The sequence below is a fragment of the Schistosoma haematobium genome, chromosome ZW (genome assembly GCF_000699445.3).
Source record: "Schistosoma haematobium chromosome ZW, whole genome shotgun sequence".
Lineage (NCBI taxonomy): Eukaryota > Metazoa > Platyhelminthes > Trematoda > Strigeidida > Schistosomatidae > Schistosoma > Schistosoma haematobium.
In genome coordinates this window covers 17,729-42,625 of record NC_067195.1, presented here as the reverse complement: position 1 = coordinate 42,625, position 24,897 = coordinate 17,729, and the positions used below count along the sequence as shown (strand labels likewise).

Genomic DNA, 24,897 nt, shown 5'->3' with positions numbered 1-24,897 from the left:
ATCAAGAAAGCAAGAGCGGGAATAGAATGCAACTTGTATGAAAATGTAAGAACAATGAAGTCTGAGGCATTATGAGACAACTGGTGGACATTTTGCAAATTAAACGATTTAATATCTAGTTTTCAGATTTTATTGACATGCAACATTCAATTGTCATCATCCGTGTTCAGTTCACTAAAGTATGTTTAAATAAACTAAACGTGTTTTCTGTACTATATATATGTAGACTAGAGCAATGATTACTGAATTTTATAGGCATCAAATTTATAAGTTACAGTATGACTACTAAATGGCTTCCAAACGTAGTGTTTTGTTCGTTAAATGTTAACTTTCATTAGGCTATTCAATTTACTTCCATCATTTCTTCTAAACACTGTTTATAGATTCTATAAGTGACTATTTAATGAGAAAACATGAGTGGATTAATCATAATTGTAAATCTCGCGATCGTTCCTGGCATGAACTCTATATGGTCTTAAATACATCAGTTAAACAGCTGTTAGCCTATAAAAACAAATCTGATTACAATGAAGATAAGTGAGTTTACATGTTTATGCTGAAATGAAAAAAAACTTGATCCATCATTGTTGGTTTTTCTGTCACTAGTACTTTACTTCTCAGACCAGTAGTATGAATGAAATACCCCCATGTACTATTTATACCGATTCTTTTTACTCAGAAGCTCCTATTCATGGATTGATTAAATAGTGTTTTCCGAAGTTCACGAAAAGCCGTAAATTTTGATGGGCTTCTGATGTTACTACTTAAAATATGTTAAAGTAGTATGATATTTATATAGAAAATACTAAACAATTACAATTAAACTATTTCGTGGTTTGTACAAATAACCAGTCAAATGATTCGTAAAATTCACTAATATTCCAAACATTTGGGATAAAGCGTTCGTAGATCATGTGATTGAAATTGGAAGTATGTGGTTATCTTAAACAAAAATTCCGTTTTTATTGGATGCTTAGCTCTTACAAATTCAATGGAGAATAGTTAGCTCTTACTCATTGAAATCTTGTCATAAATCGATATGCATGATTTGCTTTACCAATGATCTAACTATTCCTGGCCACTTCATTGAACTGTCACCAATTATAAATGGAACATAACACTACACATTTCATTGTCACGAGCGGCATTGTCAGCCAACTCAAGAACTTCAGCCGCCTGGTGCTCGAGGACAGCCGCCAAATAAACAGGGGCACCAACTCCGAGACGTTCTGCGTAGTTACCCTTGCGAAGGGGGCGATGGACACGACCAACTGGGAACTGCAGACTAGCACAGGCTGATCGCGTTTTCACCTTAGCACGAGACTTTCCACCTTTACCAAGTCCACTCATTATCCGTTAGAGCCGAATAACGTGTTAAATTTGCATTAGTTCTTCACTTTGTCTAAATAGTTATTTGAGGAAATAATTTCATTCTCAAGTTCTAAAAAACATTTTGTCATTTTATTTTGTGTTTAAGTCCTCAATCCAATACATTTCGTGGAGAAACTGGATTATTGGTGGGACAGAATCTATTAACTGCTTATGAAACAAAGGATTATACGAAACGATCCAATACATTTCGCATTACATCTACGGCTACCGGAGCTCGGTATCTATTCCAAGTTCGTTTGATAATTGTCATTCATTATGTTTGATCATTTGAACATCATCAATCTACACTGAAATATAACATGAATTATGTGATGAACCGGATTTTAACTCACTGTGAAGTTAGGCAAATGATTTTTGAATGTTTAGTGTCGTTTTTAAAACTACAACTGTCTAAATAACCCAATACAGATGCACAGAAAGTCAAATGATCTGGCAGTAAAGTCAGATTATGCAGAAACACAATGAGGAATTCAGTTGAATAAACCTGACAGAAAAAACTGAAAATTTATTTTCTGAGTAATGCAACAGTACCCAACTTGAAGACCAGGATAACTGAAGAGACTGTATGAAAGTTTTCTGCACACCAGATCAGGTTCATTGACACATGTTACTTTGGCTTTCGTTGTATATGAGTGACAGATTCTGAAAGTCTATGATAACAGGGTTGATGAAGTTCTATCGATAAACCTAGAAGGTAAAATGTGGGTCCTGATCCGTATCAACTTAATATCTCATTTTATCTTTCGTCAACTATGCAAAGCGATGTTCAGAAATCCAATGGTTTAATCATCTGGTTGTTTCCAATATTTGGTAAAAAATATTGTGATTGTTAAACTATTTGACTAACACTTATTTTGTATTGGTTTGCATAAATAATTAAAAATCTCTATATTAGTGTAGAGTATTGACGAGAAATTAATTGTAACCGAATATTTATTCTCTCGATTTATTTTTATCAATTCGGCATGCTTGCTTACTTACTGCTGCCATTTACTCCTAATGGAGCATAGGCCGCTAACCATCATTCTCCAACCCACTTTTTCCTGAGCCTTCTTTTCTAGCTCCATCCAATTCTTGTTCATTTTTCTCATGTCTATCTCCATTTCTCGAAGTAATGTGTTCTTTGGTCTTCCTCTCTTCGTTTGGCCTTGAGGATTCCATGTGAGGGCTTGTCTTGTGACGCAGTTGGGTGCTTTCCTCAATGTGTGTCCTATCCACTTCTAGCGCTTCTTCCTAATTTCTTCCTCCGCTTCAATTTGAAATACACTGAATTCATTAGATGGTACACTGCGTAACGCCTTGTTTTAATATTTTATTATAAGAAAATGGCTATAGAGAAAAGATTTTAGTCACTAATTTGAAATATATCTCCAAATTATCGTCTATTCTATGTTGATATGTTGACTGAGCTACTGTGAATACAATATGGTAATAAGAAAACGAGCAACGAATATATTTTAATCAAACGTTTTCGTTACTATGATGTTACGTTTTGGTTTTGTTTTACAATCAGCAATGGACAAGAAAGTTCCTCTTGTCATCAAACAACATGAAAGCAGTGATCGTGAATACTTTCTCGTTTTCTGACAAACTTGGACCTATCTTAGTTTAATGGCCCGGAGATCTGACTCCAAGATCGTACGAATGATTATTATCATCTATTCTCGTATATAATCGTCGACTTAAATCGCGTCAGTCAATAACGGAATTAAATAAGTCGAATAACGAGAATTGATTTGTGAATACATATATTTTGCATATGAAGCGAATGAAACATAGCAAAGCAAGATGACACGTATGGAAGATGGCTGGGAAGCCAACTCCATTTCAATTAAGCGTTACTCAATATTTATAGTCAGACAAAATAAAGCTTCAGACATGCAATGAGTCATGGGATATGATGTGCACACACATATACGCTCGTATAAAAATAGTGAAGACTGATAAGCGAATAAATAACAAGGTCAAAGTATGGCTCAAGTAGAATGAATAAAATAGGATGTCCGAAAGCTAGAATAAGATATATGGGCTTAACATAGTAATTGACACTACATTAGCTTCATACTAGGGATTAATATAAATTGCAACCAGTTTTTTGTACCGGTCAGTTTATTGCGGTAATAAGTTTGTTGAGAATCACAACATAAAGTAAAACTTTGGGGATACTGTAGAATGACCAGAACTTAGACAGTATCTTCTAAAGTAAGGAACATCCTGCACATTTCCACGTTATGTGCAGAAAATTATAATGTTATCAATGGAAGTTAAAACTTGAGCTACAAAAGAAGTCAGGAGTCAATTTATTACTGGCTAATTTAAAAGTTAACGCTTGTCTTAAAGATGACAACTTGGTTGTCCAACGAGTTCCTACTGGCCATCAGAATAACTTTTCTCCATGTTTAGATACTTGAACTGTTTATTCAAGACTCTGGCTCGTACAATATAATCAATAAAAACACTATGTTGGGAAGATTATTTAAAATGCGATAGGACCCATGTTCGATTGCCTTCTGTTTTCTATCAACCAGCTGGGCAGTGAAGATTGATAGGAGACGTCGTTACTTTTTTATCAGAAATCTACGAACCGCTGTTAGCAAATACCCAAACAATAACAGCTGACATTGCTAGGTGACTTACAAGAGCCCTGATGCCAATGAGGATAAATATGGATCCTACAGGACCTGCCAACGCTTCCAGGTGGAGCTTCCATAGATGTAAATTCGATTGAAGTGTCAATATTTCGGTTTGTCTTTCCTTCTTTAGAATTTTCAGCCGGTGATATTAAATAACAGTGTAAAACATTTACAGATTAGGAAATTTCGTATTGATCTGTGATCTACAGTATAACACCCGAACAGTGAACATACAGATGATTCATTTATTTTAGAATTATATTTCTTAGCATGTTTACGTATTATAAATGACAATCATAAACTTATTCCCATTGTTTCCTGTTTTAGGCTCAAACCAGTGAAATTATGAGAAAGTGGCTTGATTTAATTCAAAATATCAACCGACAAACGAGATCAACATCAGGTCCAACCCTTATCACTTTATCGAGACCATCTGAAGAATTCCAGAATCCTTTAGTCATTGTAGATATTCATGAAACATTGACTACATCGAAAAAATTAACTTTAACACAAATGTTGAGATCAAAGACAACTAATCAAATATCATGTATGCGAAGACATAGTTCAACCCAGGATACTGATCTTACAAATAATATATTAGAGAACACAGAATCACCACAAATTCGAATGAAACGATTTCCTTCAGTTCGTACAATGAAAGTATTTTCACCAAGACAAGTAGTACGTTGGCTGACATTTAAATATTCTTCATTTTCACCCTCATCCTCCTCCAGCATGAGTCATCAAACGCCTAAATTGATTAGAAGTAGTACATCACATAATATGGAATCTGAACAGTCTAGTCAACCAACTCCATTACTACGCAAAAGTTTAACTTATGGTTCCTTGCATAAAATTAGTCGATTTTCTATTACACCAAAGAGTCATAAAGATACATGACATGGATATCATTAGAATTGGTATGTAAAATACATATCGACTATAACATTCAATGACCGTTAATGTTCCCCCCCCCACCAAAAAAATGATAATTTTTAATTTAGTTTATAAGGTATCAGCAAACATTCAATAAAGAGAATACTTCATTGAACCTTTAAATGTTTAGGTCTATATATATATATATATATATTCCAATTATGAACAATAAACAAATGATATATATTTACATTTCAATAAAAGTTATTTCACAGTTAAAATAAAACGAATTATATTAAAAAAAACTATAGCCAGGTCAGAAAGTGCAACACGGTGACTACCGGAGAAAGTTTAAAGGCAAAGGTTAGGGTTAGGCTTGAGTTAGGGTTAGAAGGTCCGATGTTAATAGTGCATGTGTCCATGAGTATTGTGTCGTTTGTAGTGTTGTCCTGAATAGTATAGTGTATTTGGATAAGGGTGAAATGGAATGTTGATATTGATGAATTACTGTTACGGTTTGTCGGTCATTCTTCATGTGGCTGAGTGGTCCAAGGTGCTGGTTTCAAGCACCAGTCTGAAATGGGAATGACTTCGAATCTCACCCTCAAACGTTCACTTTCACAATCACCCACATCATACAGTCTCGACTATCATACATATACTAAGACAAACACACAATCACAACCAATGAACAACAACACTAACACCACATTCTCATTCTGTTCCGTGTCACTTCGAGACTTCGTTTCATTCACAACACCGACCAGTCACAGTCCGTTCCCTAGTCCCACTGACAGACAACATCGTCTGAATGTATCAAACTACTGTCATGTATGCCAAATGCTTAATTCACCTGTGCTTCGTGCTCGAATCCCGAGTTCGACCACGCGTATTGAGTACAGGCAGGCAAGCAGACCATGGTCAACCGACACATCTCACCAGACAAACTGACCATATTTCTGATGGATACCAACAGACGAGTATTCAAGTATTGAAGATGAAAACTGCTTATGTATCTAGTGCATGATACACACAAACGAACATTTCGGTTAGGGTTTGGTGATGCGTCAATTTTACATCAATTAGACCGCACGATGTTGTCGACGAGCTCACTACTTTAGTGACCCGGAATCTGACTCCAATTAGATCGAATGTTTGATTGCTGTCGAAATATATATGTCGCCTAACGTCGTATATTTCATCGACTTAAATCGCGTTAGTCAATAACGGAATTCAATAAGTCAAATACGAGAATGAATTTCGAATACGTGTATTTCATACAATCTTTGATCCAGACAAAGTATCGGAGAAGTGAAGAGGAATGACGCGCAGTGGAGAAGGTTTGTGAGCCAACTCCATTTATCCAAGCGTTAATCAATATTTACAGTCACACAAAAATAAGTTACAGACATGTGATGAGTAGGGTAAGAAGTATACACACACATATGCGCTCATATAAAAACAGTCAAGGTTTGATAAGCGAATGATTACCATGGTTAAAATGTGACTCTCATGAAGAATGAATAAATTGACCTGTACAGAAGCTAGAATAAAGTATATGAGCTAAACATATCAACTGACACAACATAGCCCCCTTGTAGCAAATAGAACATTTGAAAAAAATGTCTGTTTTCGTAAATAACATCAAATCGGTATGTGGATGGTGTTAACAAGCAAGGAGAAAATTGTACTAGGCCTGGTTATGCACAATGAAACATGACGGCTGAGTATATGATACGAATGTGTTATACTTATGTAAAAGAATACGTGAATATCGTTAAGGCATGGGAAAAAAATGGAAAAATTAGCATGCGATTTATAAGCAAATCAATCAGCGCACAGAAATTTAACATGCATTTATATTGTGATAGTCTGAACGATAAAATAATACGTTCGTGATGAACAATTCGAAATATTGTGAAAACAGTAATAAATTGTCTATGGATATGAAAACTAAATAAATCGTGAAAATAAGTAGAGTAGAACATAATAATAAATTAGTCGGTGGTGCCGACACAATGGTGAAATTTGAACATACTTTGATGAGCTGCAGTAGAGTAAATAACGTCGATTAGCGATGGATGTTACTAATCCTCTAGTCGAGTTAAATGCGTCCATGGACATAATAAGAAGGCAATATCGGAATAAATAAGGTATGGTAGGAAAATATGAAACAGTGACATCCATGTATATACCAGTTGCTGTTTCACATATTACACAGATATATTCCAGTATTCCTGTTTGACATATAACAGGAACACGATTATGTTGATTAGTTTTCTTAAAAGAACATTCATCAAAATCTTCAGTGATTCGTTTATGTACATAATATCTAGGTTTTTATAGTATTTTAGATGGCCTTGGGTTTACGGAGAATTCTGACATCCTACTAAACATAGTAGCAGTATAAATAATCTCATCCAATCAGAAACTCGACATGTGAATTTCCATGCTGTGAGGTATATTCCCTTTTGAAAACCTGAGGCTGAATGTGTCAATGGTTATAAAATACGTAAACATCGCATAACAACTGATGAATCATATTGGTCATTTATATATATGCCATATCATTAAATATTCTAATTGTACTGCCAGTATTTGAAGGATGAGGTGGTGCATCAATTAAATATTCACTGATAAATATTAACTGAAAATTGAAGAACATATGGAACTCAAAACAACTTTCAACCAATATCAAAGTGAGAATCTTCAATACGAACGTCAAGGCAGTTCTACTGTATGGAGCTGAAACTTGGAGAACCACAGCAACCACAATCAAGAAAGTATAAGTATTTATAAATAACTGTCTATGCAAGATACTCAACATTCATTGGCCGGATACCATCAGCAATAGCCTACTGTGGAAGAGAGCAAACCAACTTCCAGCTGAATTGAAAATTAGGAAAAGACGATGGAAATGGATAGGACATACATTACGCAAATCGTCAAACTGCATCACGAGGAAAGCCCTAACTTGGAATCCTGAAGGGAAGCGAAAAAAAGGAAGACCAAAGAACACATTGCGTCGGATAATAGAAGCAGATATGAAAACGATGAATTACAACTGGACGGAGCTAGAAAGGATTGCCCAGGACAGGGTTGGATGGAGAATGCTGGTGAGCGGCCTATGCTCCTTCACGAGGAGTAACAGGCGTAAGTAAGATAAGTTGAAAGAGAAAGTATGGATTTAACAGTTCATAATATTCAAGGCTCAAACTAACATTCTGAAAAAGAAAAGCCTTTAATAATATGCAATCGTCATAACAATACAAATTACATATAGCTAATAAATAAGACATATATATTTTGCACTACTCATAAGTAGGTTGAATTTCAATAGTGAATTAACCGAGAAACCGAGAAACACATCAAAATGTGACAAATGAAGTTCAGTGAAATTATTCACTATTTGTTGAGTGTTGTTTAACTGAAAGGTTTTTCTGTCAATTCCAATTATGAGAGAATGCAGAGAGAGAAAAGATCAAAAGATAAACCTAATCAACAAAATTGTATGATTTTAGAGTTCTGTAGAGAACTCCTATGATGTACATATCATCACACCTACCGTTAACTGCAAATTAAGTAAGTTAACGCCTTTGTCGTATTTGATTTCCAAGAAAAAACAAACATCAGAGCATCCAAATGATTAATTGAAACCAATTCACTGATTCTCTTATTACTAGTCTGATGAATTGTGCCCATGAGAATTTAAATGATAGATACAAATGATGAATAATTTGATCAGATAGTTGATCCCTTGTATTCTCTCTCTTCACTATTGTGCAAAAATCCCTCTAGTATACGCTTATTTGTTCTCCATTCACTTATATCATTCATTTATCTTTGCACAGTTTTCCACTTTTAGTTCAAATTACATTGAGCATTGTCTACTTAAACATAAACTTGATCACAATCATTCATTTCAAAATGAATCAATTATCACTTCTTTGGTAGGATTAGTGTTGATTAGTTAGACAATAATTATACAAAACTCATCAAGATGCAACTATAAAATAGTAACTAATCAACCGAAATTTCATATCTGTTTCATAGTAATCGTTATGATTTGATGTCCGGCTTCCTATCACGTCAACTATCCACCAATCAGAATATCACTTATACAAATCTTCACACTATGCCAAACCAATGACGTTCAACCGGTATGAGCAGTCTACCGTCCTTATTCGTTCTATGTCCTCCTAGCCCGTCCACTTGAGTCCAGAACACAATACCAGCTTCTGTAGTATGAATCGAATCAGATCAGATCGTTTATTTCAGACATACTCGGTTTATATATCAATCAGACAGACCACAACGTACCATAAAATAGAAAATAACATGTGTTCACAAGCAAAAAAGTGGCTGTGAACGAGGGTGACAGTAATTAATAGACTGAGCATAGCTTAAGAACCGTAAATCGTATAATAATAAATTATAGGTCAAAATAAAGCTTATAATAAGAGGAATATAAATATACATAACGTAATTGTTGAATAGTTATACAATAAGAATATTTATAGAATATTAGTCCATTAATAGTCCTCGGAAGTTACCCGTAATTTAGTCTTCGCTCGGGTATAACAGTAATCACTTATTTTGTCAGTTTCCATTACTTATTCAGGTGATGTTAGTCTATGAAGGAAACTTTTGAAATTCTCTTGTTTGAAAACAATAGAATCTGATCTCACTGAAACTGCCATAATTTTACATCAGATATGTGAATAAATGAATCAAATAAATTGTGAAAACATAAGAACTTTTATACCGATTTTCTCAGGATTTCTTGAAACACATGCAGCTCAACACTATCTTGATATGAGAGGTCTTCTGAAAGAGCGTACTGAATGGTCAACGTCATTACTGACTTCAGAATATCTACATTATTATCATCATTACTACTACTACTATACACAACTTCTAGTAATATTTTAGTCCGATAATAGTGGATTTGGATGAAGAACATAAAACTACATACATTCAATTTATTGCTAACTCAAAGTTTATGAAGCTGCAATTCCATAGCTTCATTCATGGGCGTTATTATTTGCGATGTTGATAAACCTTGTTTGTGTCTGAGTACTGAGATCATGTAACTTACTTCCTATTCAATATATTAAAAGCTAATAGAAAGTGTATTGCGAGTTACGATACTGCCATTTAAATCTTATAATACAACGGATTTTATCTATGAGAAATTTACATCTGTTTGCTACAGTCTTTCTTAATATTCCAATGTATTAGTCTCACATTCGTTAATTCTTTCTTTATCTATTAAGACGAACAGTGTTACATCTGATACAAATAATTACTAATACAAGTTGCTAGACTTCACATAAGTGTATTGGGTCAACCTACTTAAAGTTATAAAACTGTAGTGCGTTGGTGCCTAAGGTTTTCCTTCGTTTGAAGTTAGTTATAACCGTCTAAATCATTCTAAAAATTATAAGCCAATTCCAGTATACTCATGAGTTCACCTTATTTAAGTCCTACATTTTCCAGATTTAGAAATGTAGCATAAATCCACTGCTCAAAAGTTTCCTGACTAATCGATGGGTATGACGGAGGTTTTGTGATAAGGTAAGCCAATCAGAAGAAGCGGAAGAAAAGGTCAATCGACGACAATCAGAAGCGACTTGAAGGATAAGTGTATATCATTGACTGAGAAACGGATTGATTTTCTAAGGAGTATATATATCTGCGTTTATACATTTCATTTGGTAGTTCAATATATATTTCCGTCCACTCCTGTGTTTTCACTAAAGTAGTCAGTCGAAAGGTTAGAGCATGGTACGGAGTGTATCCGTATCAGATTTTGGTCACCACTCTTCACATCTGGAAAGACGATACTATTATTACGAAATCATATGAAGTGCATTGATAGCTCCGAACTCATGAAGTGTCTGCCATGTTTGTACACAGTTATTTGTAATACCGTACGATGTGACAGCTATTAGCTGTGTCTAATTTACAATGGTAGAGTCTCAAAGTAAGAACGAAGAACACCAAAGTATGGAATCTTTTACAGTATGATAGGGTTTAACAGAAACAATCGGAGTAAAAATATCTATTCCAAATGTCACGAAGATATAGTTACCATAATCAATGTACTGAATGCCATCAGCTTATGTAAATTCTCAGGAACGTTATGATTGCAGACGCATGTCCCATTATACTTCCAAAAGTTATTGGAAATGAAATGGGTTACTGAATATTGATAAGTAGTATATAGCAATAGGGTGGAATGGAAAGATAAAGATGTCATTGTAAATGACGTCTCACCACCACTAAGAGAGCAAAACTCATACATTGTCCCCCAACATCATATAAACTACTGTGTCACATTCTAATCTACATGTTTATGTAGATACCCATTAGGCTATGCAGTTGCTAGTGTAATAGAAAGTACTTTGGATTAATTTCTCATTACCAAATTCTTAGATAATCATGCTTCTCCATGATTGAAACAACTTTATAATTTAGGAGAACGCATTCTTTCATTTTCGACAGCTTTGTCCTAATATCACACCTTTGGTAGTTATCCTCACGTGTTTTTAATATCTTTCCTAATTCTTGGTAAAATTTAAACATAAAGTGTCCTGATAGTACGTGACTATCGTTTAAAGTAGTGCTCGAGGTTGGTCGTCATCATCATCATCACCACCACCACCACTTAGGTTTGGTGCTGTATTCATAATCAACTGCATGTAATCGGCTGGCAAACGTGAATGCATCTTTCTAAGATGTCATACTTCATTTCAGCTGAGGAAGTGAAAAAATTATCTAAATGTAAACACGGTCTTTGAAATTAATAATAAATGCTGTTGAATAAGACAAGTGAAATACCACAACAGTAACTATGAAATAATATTAAAATACCAAGATTTGACGGAGAAGAGAACAGAACAAATGCATCTGTTCCATTGCGATTGATTTTAAATTTATGGTGTTCATTGATAGATATCGTTTTTGATGCGAAATTCTGAAAAATGATATCTTTCTCATCCAATACAGTCTCAGCATAACAGTCAGTGGCAGATGCTATTCATTAGTCCAATCATATTAAACTTCTTTCTCAATCTACTCAAGTGTCGTACAGTCGATGGCTGGACATGCCTGACACATTTCAGGCACACCAAACGGCACAGATTCCCATTCTAATCACTCGATTTATTATTCTCTTAATTAAACGCCTTTATTCCACTCTCAGTTTATCATTCCTTGTTGCAAAAACATTTGTAAGGAAATACCAACCATCTTTACTAGTCTATTCACGTCCTTACTAATGTCTTCTCCTGGTTTGTTCATGTCTAGATGAAAGACGTTCAATTTCGTCTTGAAGCTGCTAATGAAGAGATTGACCAATTAAAAAAAGAAAACGCTGAATTACGAGAAGTTTCGAAAATTCAGCGCGATAATTTAATGAAGATAAGATCATTGATTACAGTAAGTTTACTGAGAGTTTTTACTCATGAGCAGATAGTTTATTATTGGTAGTAGTGAACATTTCGTTGTCAAAGTTATTATAGCGACTCACGTGCAATCGAGTTTAGTTCAGTCAAGGCCTTTTGTTGACCTATTTAATGGACAAAATCATCCATGATATAACAACTTCTTGTACTATCTTTATTATTATGCTTGTATGAAATACATATGCTTGAACATTGTTTAGCGCCTACGCATGTATTCATTCTGCTAGCTTCATTATTAACTGCTTAGTCTATTCGCTGACTCATCCATTTTCCTATACATATATATATGTGTACATTTGCACCCATTAACTACTACAACAACTACTACTACAACTACTTGCTACTGCTACGATCGTAGTTCGCTTGCTCATTCATTTTGCCTCTCTGCTGTCTGGTCCGAATTATCTACTAAATAAACTGTAGTAGCTGCTTCTTTTTGCCTTCTGATTTCAAACATCGTTAAAGATTATACGATAACGGTTCGAGGGTGATTAATTATCGAAGCACAGCCACTACAGATTTGGTAATCCCGACGTGAGAACGGGAAGCGAATTTTGGCGAAATAATCAAATTCCAAAAATCCGACTACCTTCATCTCAATTTGGATTATCAAATGAACTATAATTACAACTGTGGATTTATATTATTATTCTAATTACACTTACATTATTTCGCAAACATTATTAAACGTGACAATTATAATCATAATAAGCAACAATTATCCATAAACAATTGATATATTGGTGCAATTTAGTAAGTCTGTTCCATTTTATAAATTGTGCCATTATTTTTATTATCATTGTTTTTTGCCCGTCTATTTTTCCTTGTGACTGTTAAATTATTTTCGTGTGCTACTTAATTTTTATAAGTATGTCTTATGAAAACACAGTTTCAAGCGTACAGCAAGCCTCGTCCGTGAGGTCTCTTAACCCACCTGCCCCTTCTTTTAAAATCTTAGACCCAAAACTTTGGTTTATAAGACTTGAAAATTATTTTCTCGCTAACCGCATTCTTTTGCAAAAGGATAAGTTCGGCCTGACAAGCACACTACTCCCAGACGAAGTAGCTGACAGCGTTCGAGAGGCACTAGCAAAACCAGACACAGAAAAACCATACGACGTGCTAAAAGAGGCTGTAATTAAAACTCTCTCTCTCAGTGACCAACAAACCGTCGAACAACTTCTTAACCAAGTACAAATTGGAGATAGAACCCCATCACAACTAAAAAATTATATGAAAAGTTTACTTGGCGATAGACACATTGACAATAATCTCTTTTATCAACTGTGGCTCCGCCGACTCCCTGCAAATATACAGCAGATCCTAGCTGTGGGAGATACGGATGCTGATTTAGACAATATAGCAAAGATAGCCGACAGAATATACGAAAGAAGCAAGCAAGCAAGCCCTCCACTACACAATGTGACGGTAGACGATAGACTTGATACTCTACAGAAGGAAATAAATGTTTTGTGCCGAAAACTCTCAGAGTTAACGCAGAGAGAAAAGCCACGAAGGTCATCGCGAGATCGTTCGCGTGAAAGGACCCGGTCAACTTCTAGACGACGCACAACTCCCGCGATATGTTGGTATCATCAAATGTTCGGCTACAGGGCCAGAAAGTGCCTACAACCTTGTAGATTTAACAGGGCTAGTAACCGATACCCACGAGTATCAATGGCAACGGCATCAACACACATAATGCCTGAAAATAGTCGCCTCTTTTATATACAAGACCTAACCACTGGCGCACAATTCTTAGTTGACTCTGGAGCGGAAATTAGCGTAGTACCTCCATTTAACGAGGAAACAAAAAACATTAATCCGTCATTAGTGCTAAGAGCAGCAAACAAATCAGATATTAAGACATATGGCAAACGGAAATTGTCCCTAGATTTTGGACGTGGCGCTTCATACCGCTGGAACTTTGTCGTAGCAGACGTATCGATGCCCATAATAGGCATAGATTTCTTATGTAACTTTGACCTGCTATTAGACTCCAGACGACACAGACTTATAAACGGCAGTCAAACCACTTTGATAAGAGGAATACTTACGGAAGCCGTTTCAATGAACCTTGTGATAGATAAAAGTCGTGGTGATCCATATAAATTGTTGTTAAGGGAGTTCCCTGAACTCGTAAACGTAACATACAATAAAGCGGATCTCAGACATTCTATTCAGCATCACATCGTAACGAATGGTCCACCAATCAATGCAAGACCAAGAAGGTTAGATCCCAAAAGACTAGCCATCCCAAAACAGGAATTCGACAAGCTAATGAGGCTAGGCATTATAAGGCCATCGAGCAGCCCGTGGGCATCCCCGCTACATATGGCCCCGAAAAAGAATGGAGAGGTTAGGCCATGTGGAGATTACAGAGCACTGAACAAACAAACAGTAGCTGACAGATACCCTATGCCGCACATCCATGATTTCACCTACAGTATACAGGGCACTACTATCTTCTCGAAGATCGACTTAGTCAGAGCATACTACCACATCCCTGTTGCCCCACAAGACATACCGAAGACAGCAGTAACAACCCCATTTGGGCTATATGAATTCCTGCGTATGCCTTTTGGACTGACTAACGCGGCACAAACCTTTCAACGGTTTATCGACCAGGTCATTAGAGGTTTACCTGGGGTATACGCGTATATCGACGATTTACTAGTAGCTAGCACCACTAAATATGAGCATATACAACAACTACGGCAATTATTTATACGACTCAGAGAACATGGTATTTCTATAAATATTGAGAAGTGTGAATTCGGAAAAGAATCTTTACAGTTCCTAGGTCACAATATAACTTCTCAAGGCATCACACCAATAGCAACAGAAGTCGACGCCATTAGGAATTATCCCCTACCCGACTCATGGAAAAAGTTACACCGATTTCTCGGGTTAATAAATTATTACAGACGATTTATCCCGAATTGCGCGTCAATATTGCAACCACTAACAGATGCATTACGCGGAAACGCACGAACATTCCAATTATCACCAGACGCGATTCAAGCATTCGAGAACGCTAAAAAAGCACTAAATAAAGAAGTGACACTAACTAGACGAAAGAGCGAAACACCGTTAGCTATCATGACGGATGCATCAGACGTAGCGGTAGGAGCCGTTTTACAACAATTAGTAAATGGCATATGGGGACCGCTCTCATTTTTTTCGAAAAGACTGGATCCGACACAAACAAGGTATAGTACTTTCGGAAGAGAACTCCTAGCGATTTACTTGGCAATAAAACATTTCCGACATATGATTGAGGGTACCATTTTCACAGTATATACAGACCATAAACCCCTCACAAAAGCATTGAACGCCAAACAGGACAACTACTCGACGAGGGAAATCCGACAATTAGAATTTATTTCCCAATTCACGTCCAACATACAGTATATCAAAGGCAATAGTAACGAAGTGGCAGACGCGTTATCCAGAACGATGGTCAACGCTCTCATCCAGTCTGAAATCGATTATCACAAGTTAGCAGCATTACAAAATATCGACGTCGAGTTAAACAGACTAAAGTCTGCCAACACAACCTCGTTAGTTCTCAAAGAAACTCCATGGGAAGAAGTAAGCATCACGTGCGATATTTCTACAGGTCAACCAAGACCATTTATTCCAAAGCCGCTAAGGCGAAACATTTTCGAAGCCATGCACAATATTTCGCATCCCGGAATAAAGGCCACCATCAAACTAATCAGCCATCGTTTCGTATAGCCAAGTATGAATCGGGATATTCGTAATTGGACGCAAGCGTGTATAAAATGCCAGAGAGTTAAGATACATTGCCACACCAGTTCCGCAGTAGGTCATTTCCGTCATCCCGATAACAGATTCGAGCACGTACATATCGATATTATAGGACCACTGCCGGTTTCGAATGGCTTCAGTTACATTTTCACTTGCATTGATAGATTCACACGATGGCCTGTAGCTGTGCCCATAAAAGATATTACAGCCGAAACTATCGCAAAAACCCTAGTAGAGCATTGGATTCCCCATTATGGTGTACCTACTAATATTACAACCGATAGAGGAGCTCAATTCGAGAACCGCCTCTTCCAACAACTCACAGAACTACTCGGAATCAAACGAATTCGCACAACATCCTACCATCCGATGTCGAATGGTATGGTAGAGAGATTGCATCGGCAACTTAAAGCTTCTCTTACAGCTGTCATCAGCAATAACGATTGGGCCAGCAAGCTACCGTTAGTCATGTTGAGCTTAAGATCAACAATCAAACAAGATATAGAATGCTGCCCAGCAGAATTGGTTTATGGAACCACACTACGTCTGCCAGGAGAGTTTTTCACTGCAGGTAAAAGCGTTCCAACTGATATAGCGGACTATGTACAGCGTCTTAAGCAGCATATGAGTAGTCTAAGGATAACGCTTCCGAGACAACACCAACGCCGTGTGTACATACATAAACAACTAAGTGACAGTACCCATGTGTTTATCAAAAGGGATAATGTGCAACGTCCCTTACAACCGGCCTACGATGGTCCATTTAAGGTGATTAAAAGAGACGAAAAAACTATTACGGTAGACAAAGCTGGAAAAACAGATGTAATTAGCATCGACCGAGTCAAACCAGATTTCATCGAAGCCTACGATCAGCCAGTACATACAGATACTGCGAAAACCGTTGAATCATCGAAACGTCAGTTCCAATCATCAACGACATCGACGAACACAAACAAAGAGAATCCAGTAACGACAAGGTCTGGTCGAAGAGTAAGATGGCCCCAACATTATGTCGCTGCAATCTTCTAATAATAATTTTCTACTATTTTAAATATGAATTATAACTTCCACTTCATTGTATACACATGCATTACTAATTTCATGTTATACGCTATAAAACTCAACATATCTTATGTAGCCCTACACTTACACGTATAATTTTTATTTAAAATGTAAAAGCAATACCGCATTCCTTCTATTTATTGCTATTATTTTATATAACCTCACGGACGGGCACAAACCTAATGTACAGCACACACAAACCATTTTTTTTAAACGACTGTAACTACCCTACTCAGTTTACTATTTTTTTGTGCAAACACAGACATTTTCCCATATATCTTTGTTTGCAAGAGGGAGCTATTATAGCGACTCACGTGCAATCGAGTTTAGTTCAGTCAAGGCCTTTTGTTGACCTATTTAATGGACAAAATCATCCATGATATAACAACTTCTTGTACTATCTTTATTATTATGCTTGTATGAAATACATATGCTTGAACATTGTTTAGCGCCTACGCATGTATTCATTCTGCTAGCTTCATTATTAACTGCTTAGTCTATTCGCTGACTCATCCATTTTCCTATACATATATATATGTGTACATTTGCACCCATTAACTACTACAACAACTACTACTACTTGCTACTGCTACAATCGTAGTTCGTTTGCTCATTCATTTTGCCCCTCTGCTGTCTGGTCAGAATTATCTGCTAAATAAACTGTAGTAGCTGCTTCTTTTTGCCTTCCGATTTCAAACATCGTTGAAGATTATACGATAACGGTTCGAGGGTGATTAATTATCGAAGCACAGCCACTACATTATGAATGGTCTGGAAATACAGTATTGATAATATTTGTTTCTTCAAAACTGAGAAAGGCGGTGAAATGTTTAAAGCACCCTCGAGCTAATCAGTATCTTGTGTAAACATTCTTATAAAGTTGGACAATTCACGAATTTTTCATCTTACTAAAACTGTGCATCTAAATGTCATCTGCGATTATTCATCAATTTCCACAAAATCCGTGTAGCAACAATAATCCTGTGCTCACTGGTGAGAAGTTATGACTGATGAAGTGCAACCATGCTGATTTCGAGACAGTTATCCACGACAGGCAATAGAAGATAGTCATATACCATAAATCACTCTGGCCTCATATTGCACCATGTATCAATCAAGTGCATATTTTGTTTAATAAGCAAAGGAACTAAGATCATCAATACCATTTAACAATATTTAGGCTACACTACACTTATCCTCTTGAGAATACTTGTCATTTATAGTATAATGGATCATTGAAAGTATCGCCAAATATCTTTATGAACTTGCTTCTTCCTTTGTGAATGCTAAGCACCATTTCTATTGATGCCACCTCTATACTGGCTGTGTTCGCCTAAATTTATTGCTAGGAGTGGGATAATAGTACTTGGTCATCTACAAAGTCTAAGGTGTTCACTGTATTCCGTGCAACCCCAGATATATACCATATACCATAGTGAATCTGTTGAAGCTAGACAGGTGCACTGTTGGCTTCCGGCTCAGTTTCCTCTCATGTGAAAGTTTTCCAAGCTGCATGTGTAACTTTTAGTGATTAGTAGTGGATTTGATCTTATCTTGAAGTATAAACATGGTTGCACATATCACCTTACGTCAGTCCATAATGAAGATAGATAATCTTCAAATGATTTCCTTTTACTTAGTACCACTTAAATGTGAACCCTACCATGAAATTAGTTTCAATATGAAATTTATCCTCAGTCAAATTAATCAACATACTTTATTAGTTACACGACAGATAATAGTCCTACCTACCCCTGTTTAAACCGATATTGATTGGTGAATCGGCTTGGTTGAAGTGTTTATAATCAGTGTAACATTACTAAACATTGCTGAATACTGATTTGCAAAGTGTTATCTAATACGAACAATTTAAATTAAAATGAATTGTCAGTTGGAGATTTTATTTAATTGTAATGCACGAGTTTTACGTTTTGGACGTAATATAACGGGTAATCCAGATGGTGGTCCCATAACTATTTGACTGTCTTCTGATGATGAATCTAAACGGTTTTTGCATATACCAGAAATGCAGTAACAACGCAATGGGACACACGGACGACCAGAACGTCTACAACTACACCGTGCTTGACATGTCCCTCGGCATTTACATCGACGTGTATGTGAATCTGCATTAGATTTTGACTGATTAATGGAAATAAAAATGAATTTATTTAATAACTATTTAACATCACTATGAATATGTACAAATATTGTTAAGTAAATACTTCGACATTAAACTGTAAAGTGAACTCACTCATGAATCGCCCACCCAGAACGCACTTTATATCACATCTCAATTCACGTTTCCATGTCAAGGAGTAAATGGTTGACAGTTATGATTCAACGTACAGGAAGTATGAAATAGCTCACGTCAGAACCATAAAGAGATAGAATATGTACGATATATGTATACCTGATTTCAATCAAAGAGACAATTCCGTTCTAAGAAAACAGTTTGGGCCTATCTTAGCTGATGTATTCATGTCATATGTGGGAAAATATGACGAGCGAGCTTATTAGTGCGGCAACTCTATATAGAAGATGCGTGGATGATATTCTAATTATATGTGATAAGGATTTTGATGTTTACCGATTATTGGATAAATTCAATGGTGTTCAAGATGATATTGTGATGACATATGAATCAGAAAGTAATGGCCAATTAGCCTTTTTAGACATACTTTTAAGTCGAAGGGACGATGGCACTATTAGACGGTCAGTGTGTAGGAAACCAATCTGGACGGGACAATACTTAAATTTCCATAGTTTCTGTCCATTGCAATACAAAAGAGGTCTGGTTAGGTGTCTCTTTAAGAGGACTTTATTATTTATTTATTTTAACACATAGATATTGGCACAAGGAGGCACCAAATACATATGCGCCACACAAATCTCATTCGATATGTGTGAGGGGTGTGATACTGCCCGGGTGCCCGAACCGAGGCAGGTAGTTCTCCTAAGGCGCCACACCTTGAGCCTTCGACCTGAATGTCTGATCCAGAAGGCACTGGAGCATCGTAAGGAGATGCAGTCCCATGGAAGCCCGTGACCAACAATTGGTTCATACGCCATCTGTTCCTTCAGGATACTGGAGCCCATGTGCACCATTGATTTGGAACCCGGTTAAAGTGCCGGACGTTCGCTTCTTGTCCTCTCATTTTCGTAAGCAACACCTCTGCCACGAGAAGGCAGTGAGTAGGACTTCTCTGGCAGAGGCTATATACGCGTGGCCATGTGAGAGCATTTTGAGAGGGAGAGCGGACTCTCCCCACTCTCGGCCGTACCAGGGCATTTAGAGGCTCATAGAATTTGTACCTCTGGCATGGTGAAAAAAGATGAAAAGTTACTGACTGATACATTAATAGCAAAAGCGCAAAAGTCAGTTGATGCCAAGACCTCTAATTTATTCAGTTCCAAAGAAAAAAAGTTTATATCAATCTACCATATAGAAGCGAATCCAACAGCATAGTTTTAAGACAGAGATTGAAAGCAGCCATCGAGAATACCTATTATTACAATTTCTTATTCTTTCTCTCCTACTTTGTTACTCTTTCACTTGGACTTTCATTTAATTGACCTTTATTAATTTTCATATAAAAAAATGCCCTGACAAGTATATGTGTGACCGGATTGTTCGAATGTATAGAGCGAATACATCACATTTTTCAGATTAAATCCGTCTTCTCATTGTTCTATCGAAATTTATAATAAAGACTAATTGCTTTAGAATTCTCTTAGATAAACATTTCCATGACTCTTATGAAGAACTCAATAAAAAACTATAGTAGAAATGCTATTGGCTTCTATCATCGGCTAATTCAGGTAACGCCTTAGACCACCCTAAACAGATTTCTTTCTAGTTATGGCTCATATACTATTTGGTAGACTAACTACTAGTGTTGAACCTGACTCGTCTTGGTAATTGGTTGAAACTGAAGCAGAGGCTCATTTTAGTATACCGATCCGTTTAGGATGAGACATTGACTGGCCACCAAAGCACAAGATGAGCTTGGTGAGAATTAAACAACAACCAATAGAGATAGGCACTTTAGGAGTGTGCGTTTCGTACACAGATATGCCAGTGATAGCCGGTCGTGATGTAACCAATCTATGTTCAGGCTGGGATGACACCTCAAGGTAAAGACATCGACTAAAACGGTGCCGCAAGTTGGTGCTGATCAGGAAAGGGTTGAGTCAGTGCACAGCTGCAACTGGAGATTACTGTTATCTGACCTGATAATTAACAAGCCACCAATAGCAACCGAAGCGACTTTTATTTAACTAGAGACCCGTCCTGTGCATTTAAATCTCCGATCAACACTATAGTAACCATCAAATACGCTTTTTTGAGATCATCTAATTCGAAGTAAAACTCATCCTTAGTCACGTCCGGGCTGTAATCCGTTGTCACTTTCACAAAATCCTATTGGGAATCCATAATCGGTGAGAGCAGTGAAAATTTAGACCGGTCAGTAGTTTGAGTTTGTTTAGAAATTTTATCATAAGCAAGCTGCCATATGAGCTGGGAAATAAGAATTAACATTGAATGAGAAAAAGCACTTGAAATCATAAAGATCAGTTCTATGAGAGGCTGCAATCAATCATAGCGAAGCGCCTTAGAAAGGATCACACCATCCCGACAGTAGACCTAAACACCAAAGTCGGAATAGATAACACTGGATATGGAAATATCCTGGGACGAAATAGACTGGGAGAGAGAAACGAAACTTTTGAATTCAACAAAATGGTCATAAGCGGTACTATATTCATGCATAAACGCATACACAAAGCTACATGGGTCTCACCGGATCACACCACACAGAACCAGATTGACCATATTTGTATCAATAAAAAATTCACAATATCAATGGAAGACATAACATCAAGCAGAGAGGTTGATGTTATCAGATCACCACCTACTTGTAACCAAGAGAAAACTGAAGTTAACGAAATGCTTGACAACTGGAGAAGGACAATTACAAAGGTTCAATAGAGCCTTCCCTCGACATACTGACAAAATCAAACAATTCAACAAAGCTCTGGTTTAGTAGGATCAGACTACGATGGAGGATAACTGGAAACGGATCAAAGAAGCATTAACTTCAACGTGTCAGCTGGTTCTGGATCGCAAGAAGTATCATCATAATCAATGGATCACTATTGAAACCCTGGACAAGATTCAAGAACGGAAGAACAAAAAGACAGAAATCAACAACAGCTGAACAAGGACAGAGACAGTGAAGGCACAAGCTGAATGCACAGAAACAAACAACCGATTGGAAATGAACATTAGGGCTGACAATCAGAAACACATAGAAGATCTGACAACTACAGCTTCAACATAAAGAAATATCGGACAACTATATGACAAAGTGAAGGAACTGGCACGGAAATGTAGTAAACCAGGGAGACCGTTTCAGAACAGAGAAGGCAACCCCATCACTGAAATTCAAGGACAGAGGAACAGATGGGTGGAACACTTCAAGGAACTCTTCAATAGGCCAGCTCCATTGAGCCGATTGGAGATCGAAGCAGCACACACAGACCTTTCTGTGGATGTCACTCCATCAACGACCGAACAAATCAAGAGTGGGAAAGCAGAAGGACCTGTAAATATACCGGCTGGGACGCATTGTAGTGTCATTGATACTTCGTTCCGTTCGCCGATTTCTAGGCGATGTCGTGATCTCTTCAAACACAAGTTTTAAAATTATGCTAATCGAATTTATTTGTGTAGTCGCATACTGGATAACGCTCCCCTTCAACAAGGCACATATGGTATAGGATTTTTGCATCGACTTAAGAACTTCACAAATGGATTCGAGTACTGGTGTTTCAGTAGAAAACTTATCATTCCAACTTACATTCTCCTCAGATTTTCGTTTCTCTGTCATTAGTTGAGATTCCAATTCACATATTTGAGTTTCTAAATTAATCTTAGAAACTTCAGATGACGATGCCTATGAAATAAATAAAAAGAGCGAGAATAAGCAAAATAAAGAACTGTTGACTAGTCAAATCAGATCACTACATTTTTATAGAGAATAAATAAGTGGAATTCATGTCCTATTGGCATTACTCTGCGAAGCCTGTTTACAGAATCGACATTCTGCTGTAACTTACATCATTAAATTAATAAACCATATTGCACGGGCGTATGTTGTTATATGTTTGCCCAGTGACTACTTATATTCAAATGTAGCTTGACAATTTGGACAGATTCATCAATTGGTCAGTCTGGTTAGAAAAGAATAAAAAGTACAACCTACTTGTCCGAATAGATATTTCAAAGCTATTAATGTAATCCTACTGGTTCTATCGTAAGCAACAAATAAATACATAAACTGGATAGAAGAAGGGGAAAGTGATAAAATAATAGCGTCCACACACAGAAACCACGTACAAGTGTTCTAAACTAAGAAAGGAAACCAATGTAGACAGGATGGTGAAGTACATTTCTGGGAGATTTTTGGCCGGTAGAAAACGTTTATCTGTCTGAACGCAATAGTGGACTGGGAAAATAAGATAAACGATTTTTAGGCCATAAATAACGAAGTGACCCACCGTCAGATAGTTGTGAATTGTCAGTTGGAGATGGTAAATCATCATTATCATTATTTTCTGATATGGATGAACAAGTTTGTTGTTTGTTTAAACTATACGTTTCATTCATCAGTGTGTGAGTCATATGTTTATTTTTGTTGTTCTTCAATCAAATTTATAATGCACGAGTTTTACGTTTGGGACGTAATATAACGGGAAATCCAGATGGTGGTCCCATAACAGTTGCAGGATTTTCGACTGAACTGACCATTTGACTGTTTTGCGATGATGAATCTGAACGATTTTTGCATAGACCTGAAACGCAGTAACAACGCAATGGGACACACGGACGACCAGAACGTCTACAACTACACCGTGCTTGACATGTCCCTCGGCATTTACATCGACGTGTATGTGAATCTGCATTAGATTTTGACTGATTAATGGAAATAAAAATGAATTTATTTAATAACTATTTAACATCACTATGAATATGTACAAATATTGTTAAGTAAATACTTCGACATTAAACTGTAAAGTGAACTCACTCATGAATTGCCCACCCAGAACGCACTTTATATCACATCTCAATTCACGTTTCCATGTCAAGGAGTAAATGGTTGACGGTTATGATTCAACGTACAGGAAGTATGAAATAGCTCACGTCAGAACCATAAAGAGATAGAATATGTACGATATATGTATACCTGATTTCAATCAAAGAGACAATTCCGTTCTAAGAAAACAGTTTGGGCCTATCTTAGCTGATGTATTCATGTCATATGTGGGAAAATATGACGAGCGAGCTTATTAGTGCGGCAACTCTATATAGAAGATGCGTGGATGATATTCTAATTATATGTGATAAGGATTTTGATGTTTACCGATTATTGGATAAATTCAATGGTGTTCAAGATGATATTGTGATGACATATGAATCAGAAAGTAATGGCCAATTAGCCTTTTTAGACATACTTTTAAGTCGAAGGGACGATGGCACTATTAGACGGTCAGTGTGTAGGAAACCAATCTGGACGGGACAATACTTAAATTTCCATAGTTTCTGTCCATTGCAATACAAAAGAGGTCTGGTTAGGTGTCTCTTTAAGAGGACTTTATTATTTATTTATTTTAACACATAGATATTG

The 24,897-nt window shown here is 36.6% G+C and overlaps 2 protein-coding genes across 2 annotated transcripts in view; one reads left to right on the top strand and one right to left on the bottom strand.

Moving 5' to 3' along the window:
- MS3_00001022 (uncharacterized protein) overlaps positions 1 to 5,159 on the top strand; it is a 55,798-nt gene extending 50,639 nt beyond the window's left edge. Inside the window, exons 14-16 of the mRNA XM_051208558.1 lie at positions 384 to 537; positions 1,478 to 1,622; positions 4,353 to 5,159. Of these exons, the coding sequence (XP_051070075.1) occupies positions 384 to 537; positions 1,478 to 1,622; positions 4,353 to 4,925 (872 nt within the window). The 3' untranslated portion in view covers positions 4,926 to 5,159. The remainder of the gene's footprint in view (positions 1 to 383; positions 538 to 1,477; positions 1,623 to 4,352) is intronic.
- A 13,931-nt stretch (positions 5,160 to 19,090) lies between these two features.
- On the bottom strand, positions 19,091 to 24,279 carry MS3_00001021 (uncharacterized protein). Its single transcript, XM_051208557.1, has 3 exons — positions 23,771 to 24,279; positions 23,071 to 23,166; positions 19,091 to 19,348 (listed from the first exon to the last, which is right to left on the bottom strand). The coding sequence occupies exons 1-3, from the start codon at positions 23,819 to 23,821 to the stop codon at positions 19,094 to 19,096; spliced, it is 402 nt and encodes a 133-aa protein (XP_051070074.1). The 5' UTR covers positions 23,822 to 24,279; the 3' UTR covers positions 19,091 to 19,093.
- Between the last annotated feature and the right edge of the window lie 618 nt (positions 24,280 to 24,897).

Bases quoted from the DNA above. Each gene is read 5' to 3' on its own strand.
- MS3_00001021 (XM_051208557.1), bottom strand. From the start codon at position 23,821: ATGATAATGATGATTTACCATCTCCAACTGACAATTCACAACTATCTG. The intron at 23,167-23,770 runs GTGGGTCACTTC...TTTATTTCATAG, and splicing joins CAATTCACAACTATCTGACG to GCATCGTCATCTGAAGTTTC. The intron at 19,349-23,070 runs GTAAGTTGGAAT...TCCATTAATCAG, and splicing joins AACGAAAATCTGAGGAGAAT to TCAAAATCTAATGCAGATTC.